This window comes from Triticum urartu, chromosome 2, assembly GCF_003073215.2.
Source record: "Triticum urartu cultivar G1812 chromosome 2, Tu2.1, whole genome shotgun sequence".
Lineage (NCBI taxonomy): Eukaryota > Viridiplantae > Streptophyta > Magnoliopsida > Poales > Poaceae > Triticum > Triticum urartu.
The window spans coordinates 208,071,778-208,081,502 of NC_053023.1; the positions used below are offsets into that span (position 1 = coordinate 208,071,778).

Consider the following 9,725-nt stretch of genomic DNA (forward strand, 5'->3'; position numbering starts at 1 on the left):
CGTTAGACAAGTATCCGGCCTTCCTCAGTTTTTTGATGTGTCCCTCCGTGACGGAGGAGACCATCCACTTGCCTCCCGCTCCGGGCATGGCTGGAGAAGGTTGAGGTGGGGTGTGCGGACTTGGGCGCTGGAGCTCGAGTGCGCGGAAATGGATAGGCAAAGGAGGAAGAAGGCGTGGATGAAAAGGTGGATCCTTATCCCCTTATATGGGCGGACGCGACTATGCGTCCCCACTAGCCTGGTAAAACTCGCTTATCTCCCAAGCGCCGTAATCAATGGCGCGGTTGGGTTACCCACGCCCGTATTGATGAGAATCTCGGAATAAGGGGACATGATCTCTGCTTTGACAAGACGTGCCAAGGAAACTGCCTCGCTAAACGCGCTGAGGTGGGATAGTAAAATGATTCGAATAAAGACTTGGTTGTGGTGTGATGTCACGCTACGGAATACGTCAGCAGATTAGATTTGTGTAAATATTATTCTCTCTATGGCAATTTGTGGAAACCTATTTTGCAAAGCCGGACACTACCTTTGTGTTCAAAATCTTCTATGAAGTACTTGGAGGAGGAACCCGCCTTGCAATGCCGAAGACAATCTGCGCGCCGGACTCATCGTCATTGAAGCCTGGTTCAGGGCTACTGAGGGAGTCCTGGATTAGGGGGTGTCCGGATAGCCGGACTATACCTTCGGCCGGACTCCTGGACTATGAAGATACAAGATTGAAGACTTTGTCCCGTGTCCGGAAGGGACTTTTCTTAGCGTGGAAGGCAAGCTTGGCGATACGGATATGTAGATCTCCTACCATTGTAACCGACTCTGTGTAACCCTAGCCCTCTTTGGTGTCTATATAAACCGGAGGGTTTTAGTCCGTAGGACGAAGAACAATCAAACCATAGGCTAGCTTCTAGGGTTTAGCCTCCTTGATCTCGTGGTAGATCTACTCTTGTACTACCCATATCATCAATATTAATCAAGCAGGACGTAGGGTTTTACCTCCATCAAGAGGGCCTGAACCTGGGTAAAACATTGTGTCCCCTGCCTCCTGTTACCATCTGCCTAGACGCACAGTTCGGGACCCCCTACCCGAGATCCACCGGTTTTGACACCGACACCCAACCTCTCCTTCTCCCCTTGCTGGATCAAGGCGTGGGAGACGTCACCGGGCTGCACGTGTGTTGAACGCGGAGGCGTCGTGGTTCGGCGCTTAGATCGGAATCAACCGCGATCTGAATCGCTACGAGTACGACTCCTTCATCCGCGTTCTTGCAACGCTTCCGCTTAGCGATCTACAAGGGTATGTAGATGCACTCCCCTTCCCCTCATTGCTAGATTACTCCATAGATTGATCTTGGTGATGTGTAGAAAATTTTAAATTTCTGCTACGATCCCCAACAGAAAGGGTGATGTAGCAAAGTAGCGTAAGTATTTTCCTCAGTTTTTGAGAACCAAGGTATCAATCTAGTAGGAGATTACACGCAAGTCGCCTAGTACCTACACAAACAATCAAGAACCTTGCAACCAACGCGATAAAGGGGTTGTCAATCCCTTCACGGCCACTTGCAAAAGTGAGATCTCATAAAGATAATAAGATAAATATTTTTTGGTATTTTTGTTGTATAGATTGGAAAGTAAAGATTGCAAAATAAAATAAATAGTAAACTAGAATTGTAGATCGGAAACTTATATGATATAAAACAGACCCGGGGCCATAGGTTTCACTAGTGGATTCTCTCATGATAGCATGTATTACGGTGGGTGAACAAATTACTGCCGAGCAATTGATAGAAAAGCGCATAGTTATGAGAATATCTAGGCATGATCATGAATATAAGCATCACGTCCGTGTTAAGTAGACCGAAACGATTCTGCATCTACTACTATTACTCCACACATCGACCGCTATCCAGCATGCATCTAGAGTATTAAGTTCATAAGAACAGAGTAATGCTTTAGGTAAGATGACAAGATGTAGAGGGATAAACTCAAGCAATATGATATAAACCCCATCTTTTTATCCTCGATGGAAACAATCCAATACGTGCCTTGCTGCCCCTACTGTGACTAGGAAAGGACACCGCAAGATTGAACCCAAAGCTAAGAACTTCTCCCATTGCAAGAAAGATCAATCTAGTAGGCCAAACTAAACCGATAATTTGAAGAGACTTGTAAAGATATCAAATCATGCATATAAGAATTCAGAGAAGAACCAAATATTGTTCATAGATAAACTTGATCATAAATCCACAATTCATCGGATCTCGGCAAACACACTGCAAAAGAATATTACATTGAATAGATCTCCAAGAACATCGAGCAGGGCTTTGTATTGAGAACCAAAGAGAGAGAAGAAGCCATCTAGATAATAACTATAGACCCGAAGGTCTGTGGTAAACTAATCACACATCATCGGAGAGGCTATGGTGTTGATGTAGAAGCCCTCCGTGATCGATTCCTCCTCCGGCAGGTCGCCGATAAAGGTCCCCAGATGGGATCTCACGGGTACATAAGATTGCGGCGGTGGAAAAGTGGTTCTGTGGCTCTCCTGGATGTTTTTAGGGTATATGAGTATATATAGGCGAAAGAAGTACGGCAGTGGAGTTACGAGGGGCCCATGAGAGTGGGGGTGCGCCTACCCCTTGGGTGCGCCCTCCTGCCTTGTGGCCGCCTCGTTGCGTCTCTGACTTCCACTCCAAGTCTCCTGGATTGCATTTGTTCCAAGAAAGATCCTCGCAAAGGTTTCGTTCTGTTTGGATTTCGTTTGATATTCCTTTTCTGCGAAACACTGAAATAGGCAAAAAACAGAAACTGGCACCGGGCCTCCGGTTAATAGGTTAGTCCCAAAAATAATATAAAAGAGCATATTAAAGCCCACTAAACATCCAAAACATATACTATAATAGTATGGAACAATCAAAAATTATAGATACGTTGGAGACGTTTCAGCCTCCCGGAGGGCCGTAGAATGGATGGTCCATCGACCCGTCACTCTGCCACGCATACCCGCGTCCGCCGCCCGCCATCGATGAAATGCGATGATGACCTTCGCCATACGCGCCATAACAGTCGTCACCCCATTGGCCCCGGGGGGGGGGGGGGTACAGCCGCCATATGTCGCCTCCCTGTCTCGGTACACCGGGAAGCGGTGCTGGCCCGAGGTTGTCGCCTCCCCGATGCGCCGGCGGCGCAGCCCTAGCCGCGAGAGGTTGGCCCCCATTTAGCGGCGGAGGGGTGGGCGCCTGCTGTGTAGGCCCTGCCCTGCTCTGCGGCGGAGGCGCGACTTGATGGGGCGGCGTCGCATGTCGCGGAGCCACACCGGGCATCGGCGGCGCGGCCTTTGGCTTGGGCGGCGCAGGTTTGGCAGGAGGGCCAGCGCCCCGACCGGCCATGGCCGCAGTAGGACGAACCCTCGCAGCCCTCTCGAGTCTGATCCTTGGAAACCCCGGCACGGTGACCCGATGAACCCTAGCCGCCTCCGACGTACGCAGCAGACTAGAGATAGCAAGACTAGTCAACCCTCTCATCGACTCGATCTCATGCATGTTGAGTACTGCGCCGACAGACCAGTCGGTCTCCTGCCTGGGGACATGGGCCTCATACCCAGTCCTAGCCAGGCCCAACTCGTTGTCGCAAAACACTGGCCCATCACGTTCCAGAATCTCGTTCAAACGACGCGACCAGGCGGCTCCGATCCCGATCGCCGTAATATCCGGAGTTGACGCGGCGACCGCTGCTGGCGCCGGCCTAGCCACCGCCCAGCGGCCTTTCTTCCTCCTCACAACCATGGTCCTAGACTCCGGACGAATCAAATCGAAAAGAGTAAGATTTGGTAGACAAACCTTGGGGAGGGGGGCCTTCCATGGCCTGATCGTTGTCGCCGTCGTCCTCTGATGAACGACTCGCCGGATCATATCCTTCTTCTCCCCCGCGTGTAGTCCTACCCTGGCCAGATCATCTAGGGCAACACTTTGTCTAAAGTCGATGCCACCTCCTCCTCATCGTAACCTGAATGAAAGAACTTGCAAATCAAATCGGAAGGCGTCGGTGACGGTGGAGACTCCGACGAGTCTGCATCCGTCTCCCCATCCGCATCGTCCGCATCATCGTCAGCGAGCGCCGAGAAGCGGCCTCCGACTCGCCTTCGGATGCCGAGGCAGGGGGACGGGGAACGTGCATGGGCGGCCGTGCATTTGTAACAGATCCAAAGTAGAATAATACATGTTCATATACTTGAAATAAAAACACTCTAACTTTGGTGTGTGTGTGTGTGTGTCTATATAGTGGGGTATTGTTGCAAAAATGCCACAATTGACCTCACAACCGTTAGATGCAAATCTGATGGTTAGAATGATGGATGGCAAACACACCATCATCATCAACTAAGTCTTTTATCTCCACTCTCATAAAAAACCGAGTTGGTGATGATGGTGTGCCTGCCATCTTGCAATATAGACCGTCCGATCTATATCCGACGGATAGAAAGCAAACTATGTGAATTTTGCACACACAAAAAATACATGCACCTCTCTTCACATTTGCAGATAAGCCCTTCCCTCTTTGATCCTTATCTCCCACAGCCTCATTGCTGAGCAATTAAAAAAGGAAGCGCCTGGAACAATCTAGCATGGTGGCAGCTGCCGGCGTCGTCCATTCCCATGCCTCCGCCCAGTCTGATCACCAATCACCACCACGCCCCACTCCTCCTCACCTTATCTCTCCTCTTTCTTAAGATATCATTAGTTTCTACCAATGTTTTAAATAGCCGGCTATAGCTCCGCTATAGCCCGCTATATAGCCTTTTCACTAGGGTGCCGCTAAATGGTCCCATGTACAAATAGCCCGCTATAGCCTGCTATAGCCCGCTATAGCTTCGCTATAGCTCATTTTGAGGTCCGCCGCTATTTGGCAATAGCCGCTATTTAAAACATTGGTTTCTACACATGGGATAATTCCCGCATGGGTTAATCACAGCCGATGTTTTGTAAAAAAAATGCATCTTGATGTTCTGTACAATGCACGGGCATCTTACTAATAGGAGTAGAGATTAGTGTCTTGCGTTGAAAGCTGAGGCACTTGGGTGCTTTGAATTTTTTATTATATTTTTTCCTTATAAGCATCTATCTAAACGCCTGGCATTGTAAATGCTCTTTTAGTGCTAGGTCGGGCCGGGTGCCCTATTTTATGAGCATGTTGTAACGATTTTCGTTGATTAACTAGGCAACTATATTCTACTTTTTCCGTCTCAAAATAAGTGTCTCAACTTTATATTACTTTCGTACAAAGTTGTATTAAAGTTGAGACATTTATCTTAAAACGGAGGAAGTACTTTTTTTAATGAATCGAGCTTAAGGGCTCTCAGGAACCGCGTATAAAAAAAAGGGTACTCTAACAATGACCATGAAGGTCTATATGTTGCGTCCACCCCTATAGATGTTGCATGTTCAGGCCAGTAGAGAAGCTGGGAAGTATCTGTCCTGAGCAATGCTAAGAAAAAGCATTAATGAATTCGGCACCCCTTTCTCTACTTAAATCAGTTTATAATCTGGGAATTTTAAACTGTTTCACAATGGCGCACGCTGATCATTCATCTGAATAAATGGAATCAGGATCAGGAGATAAGGAAGCTTCTCAGTGACCCTAAACAAAGTTCAACTTACAGACGCTTTATCCAAAAAATCGCCATGCTGCTGATTCAAGTCGCAATTTATTCATCCCTGGCCCGCGCACTACTCGTCCTTTCCGTTGCATCACCATTCCACCAATTAGATTGCATCTTTTTGCTCTTAAAAACCTCTTCCTGTCGTCCACAAAAGCCTATCCTGCCATGTTAACCTGAACCATGCACATAAATGAACTGGGATCAACTTTTCTTTCCCTAAAAATTGCACATAAACCTGATCGCTTCCATACCTGAAATCGTTGCCCTCCATGAACATGCCGAGAACTTGCATGCTTTCCCCTTGCATGTCACTTCAGCGGAGTATCTTCAGTCTTCAGAGTTCACACAGACCGACCAGCCGCTTTGCCATCACACCACACGTACTTGTATATATAAGGAGAGGGGGAGCTCGGTGACAGACAGACGGACAGACAGACAGACGTAACGGAAGTGAAGCATCAGTCGTTAGGTCCAGCTACTACTTCACACCATGGGCAACGGCAAGGTGTACTCGACGATCGTGCTCATCAGGCTGATCTACGCCGGCATGCACATATTCACCAAGGCGGCGTTCGAGGAGGGCACCAGCACCACCGTCTTCGTCTTCTACCGGCACGCCGTCGCCGCCATCTTCTTGGCGCCTTTCGCCTTCTTCCTCGAGATCAGGTAGCCGAATAGACATGACATGAAGGGTTTGTTCAGTCGTCGTGAGATGAGGTCAACTGAATCGCTTATCCCTCTCGTCTTCTCTGATTTCAGGCAGGGGTCGGCGCCACCGCTGACGTTCAGACTCTCCGTCAAGATCTTTGCCCACGCCTTCTATGGGTATGCGTCGACGATTACGACGACATCTAGATCACTGAAACTCCAGTTTGTTGCTTATGGTTTGTTCTTGTGTCACTCACTCAGGATGGCTGGAACGATAAACCTGTATAGCATTGGCCTGAATTATGCTTCGGCAACCTCTTCGTCGGCCATCTTCAACATCGTCCCCGTGGTTGCATTCATCCTGGCCGTCATGTTCAGGTAAGAAACTGGAAAGGTGAAATTCTTTTAGTGCGATTTTCTTGTTTATTTATCAACAAGTGGGTTCATACATACTGTAGGATGGAGACTCTGAAGTTGAAGAGCGTCCACGGCATGGCCAAAGCCTCGGGGATACTTCTGTGCATCGGAGGAGTGGTCGCGCTGGCGCTGTACCAAGGCCCCCAGCTCAAGTCCTTGAACCACCACCCGCTCCTGCACAGCACCGGCACGGCCGTGCACGCGCGCCCGGAGAAGAACTGGGCGCTCGGCATCTTCCTCATGACCGCGTCGGTCGTGATATGGGCCCTGTGGACAGTACAGCAGGTAAACTATTGCCCTGCTCCAGCTGCCTCGTGGAAGTGTACTCGTAGCTGACATTGTGTCTGTTGTTTGGCAGGGCCCCCTGTTGCTGGAGTACCCATCCAAGCTTCTCAACACGACGCTCCAGTGCACCTTCGCCAGCGTCCAGTCGTTCGTCATCGCCCTGGTCATGGAGAGGGACTTCTCGCGGTGGAAGCTCGCCGGCGGCATGAGCCTCTTCGCAGTGCTCTTCACGGTAAGCATGCACACTGTTCAACCAGCTAGTAGTAATGTACAGTAGCCATGACTACCGGCCGGCACTCAGAAGCGTCCGCGCGCGGCGTGGGTCCCATGTGTTTCAGGGCATTGTTGTGGCGGCGATCTCCTACTACCTGCAGATCTGGGTGATCGAGAAGAAAGGCCCGGTGTTCCTGTCCATGTCCATGCCGCTCAGCCTCGTCTTCACCATGGTCATCGCCTCCTTCCTGCTGGGAGAAGACGTGGGCCTGGGAAGGTACGTACCTAATAAGAACCATCATCACATAACCAAAATTTGTCTGATTCTTCTTTTGATTCGTGCACCGCATCGCAAAGTAAAAGAGTCCGTGTCACGAGCCACGACCCCGACCGAGCACCGGACGCCTTCGCTTTCTCAGATGCGAATCCAAATGTGTTGCACTTGCACATCTAATCATGAACAGTATGTATGTATGTATGTATGCATGACCCGTCCTGTCGCTTGGGTGCAGCATTATCGGTGGCGCGCTGCTCGTTGCCGGTCTCTATGCCGTGCTCTGGGGCAAGGGGAGGGAGGAGCGAGGGGCGGCCGTGGACGCCGCTCTGCCGCAAAGGAGGACGGAGGAATCCAAGGAGAGCGAGATCGTCCCGGACGCGACGGCCAAGGTTTGATGCCCACCTGGCCCCCCCTGGGTGCGCTTTGTAGTGGACCTCGAACATCTTATCTACAGTACGACTGGTGTTTTATGCCACGACGACGATGATGCTTGCTGTTCTTCAGAGTTCGGAATCATTTACGTCAGTTGTTTGTCATGTGTACTACGTAGTTCTTGCAATGTTGCTAGTTTATCGTCGGAAAAGGGATCACCGGCAAGATGCACGGCAGATGTCAAGTTATAATGGAATCTAGAAGAATTCATTAACATGCTGCTAATGGGACTGTCCAGTATGAGTTTACGATGCACAGAATGTTTGCTGATTAACCAGTTTGTCATCCATTCTTTTCACACTATAATATAATTACTTAACTTTCGAGTGGAATGTTTTGCTTCCCCCGGTCGTAAGAAGCAGACTACAAACTATAGTTGCTTCTGCTAATATTCTTGTCAACTCAAATCTCAGCTTTGAATGAACATATCCATCTGCCTCCTCAATCTTTTAGTATTACTCGTCATGCTTTGTATCTGCTTGATACTACATTTTGAGTTAAGAAAAGAACACTCTATCGAAGAAAAACTCCTCACACTCCAATTTTGTGGTGTCGGTTTGTCTTAACAACGCCAATCGAAGAAGTTTGTTAATCTGGATGAGAGAGAGTGAGGAAATAAGAGGTAAGGGAAGGCTATGAGCATCTAGCAGATCCCGTATAACTTCGACGAACTGCGTTTTCTCGAACCTTATATGGGACGGCCCAAAAAAATGGCCCGCGCAGATCCTGCAAATGACGCTCGGTCTATATTTTTTTTACGGGCGGCCCGTAAACCGGTCGGCTTTTCGGTATATATGCGGGCGCGGGTCATTTTAGGGTTCCTATCCGGCATTCCTGGCATCCATCTCCAACGCAAAATCCACCCTTCCGGCGAGAAATCTCCACCCATCTCGCAGCGATTTCCGGCGCCTCCAGCCGCCGGATCTTGGCGGCGATGGCATTTGTGGGTGTAGGGCATGGCGGCGGTGAGGGGTTCGGCGGGCGCGGTGGATTTGGGAACCGCGGGAGGTTCGCCGGCCACAAGCGTCGCAACAACGATGAGGCCGGTAGCTCCTCTATCCGCCCTCCGGTGTCGGACAGGCAAAGGGAGGCAGCACGCACCACATTATGAAGTCCCGCAACGCCAGAGTGAGGGCGTGGGCGAACGTCCTTCGCCTCCGGCGGATGTTCGATACGACCCTCCAACGGCTCCAGGCGGCCGAGAGACCGCATGGTGCAAGGCGAGGCAGGTAGCCGCCGCCGGAGATGCGGCTGCGGCTACACGCCTACCGGAGCTCCGGGAGGAGTACCACCTCCAGCAGACCCTCTCTGGGACGCTGCTCTACCACACGCTTCACGGGAACAAGCCTCCGCCACGCGAGGACGACTCCGGCGACGATGGCGACTCCGGCTCTGGAGCCTGACTTGTAGAACCAAGTATGAAGTAGAAGTACAGCCCCGCGTAGTATGAACAAGTTTAATTTCCATTTGAACTATGTTTACTTAAACTTGTATGAATTATGTTTATGTGGAACTCCGGTGATGCTTATGGCGTGAACTACTAGTTTCAAAATCAATTTGAATTGCGGTGATGTATGCGGGATCTGTTCTGTCTCCGCGCCTCTGTCAACCTGTAAATTTCGTTTACGGGAGCCCGTACACAAATTTTGCGGGCTGGCCGGTTGCGGGATCTGCTAGAGATACTCTAAGGGCATCTCCAATGGCAACCCGTAAATTTACTCCCACATCTGTCCATGGATAGGTCGGGATCAGTCCGCAGACACGGATGCGGGAGGCCGCCATCCAACACTGCCCACA

At 50.1% G+C, this 9,725-nt stretch overlaps 1 protein-coding gene across 2 annotated transcripts; it reads left to right on the top strand.

Moving 5' to 3' along the window:
* The first annotated feature begins 6,049 nt into the window (after positions 1-6,049).
* Positions 6,050-8,153, top strand: LOC125541420 (WAT1-related protein At5g64700-like). 2 transcript variants are annotated; one of them, XM_048704838.1, is made up of 7 exons: positions 6,054-6,322; positions 6,416-6,481; positions 6,566-6,682; positions 6,763-7,006; positions 7,080-7,238; positions 7,345-7,496; positions 7,732-8,153. In XM_048704838.1, exons 1-7 carry the CDS (start codon positions 6,147-6,149, stop codon positions 7,889-7,891), a joined length of 1,074 nt encoding a protein of 357 aa, XP_048560795.1. In that variant the 5' UTR covers positions 6,054-6,146; the 3' UTR covers positions 7,892-8,153. The 2 variants fall into 2 exon arrangements, with proteins under 2 accessions (XP_048560794.1, XP_048560795.1); XM_048704837.1 differs by having other exon boundaries at positions 6,050-6,322; positions 6,416-6,682.
* Positions 8,154-9,725: the final 1,572 nt, after the last annotated feature.

Excerpts from the sequence above, each read along its gene's own strand:
- LOC125541420 (XM_048704837.1), top strand. The coding sequence starts at position 6,147 with ATGGGCAACGGCAAGGTGTACTCGACGATCGTGCTCATCAGGCTGATC. Across the intron at positions 7,239-7,344 it reads TCTTCGCAGTGCTCTTCACG|GGCATTGTTGTGGCGGCGAT; the intron begins GTAAGCATGCAC and ends CATGTGTTTCAG. Across the intron at positions 7,497-7,731 it reads GAAGACGTGGGCCTGGGAAG|CATTATCGGTGGCGCGCTGC; the intron begins GTACGTACCTAA and ends GCTTGGGTGCAG.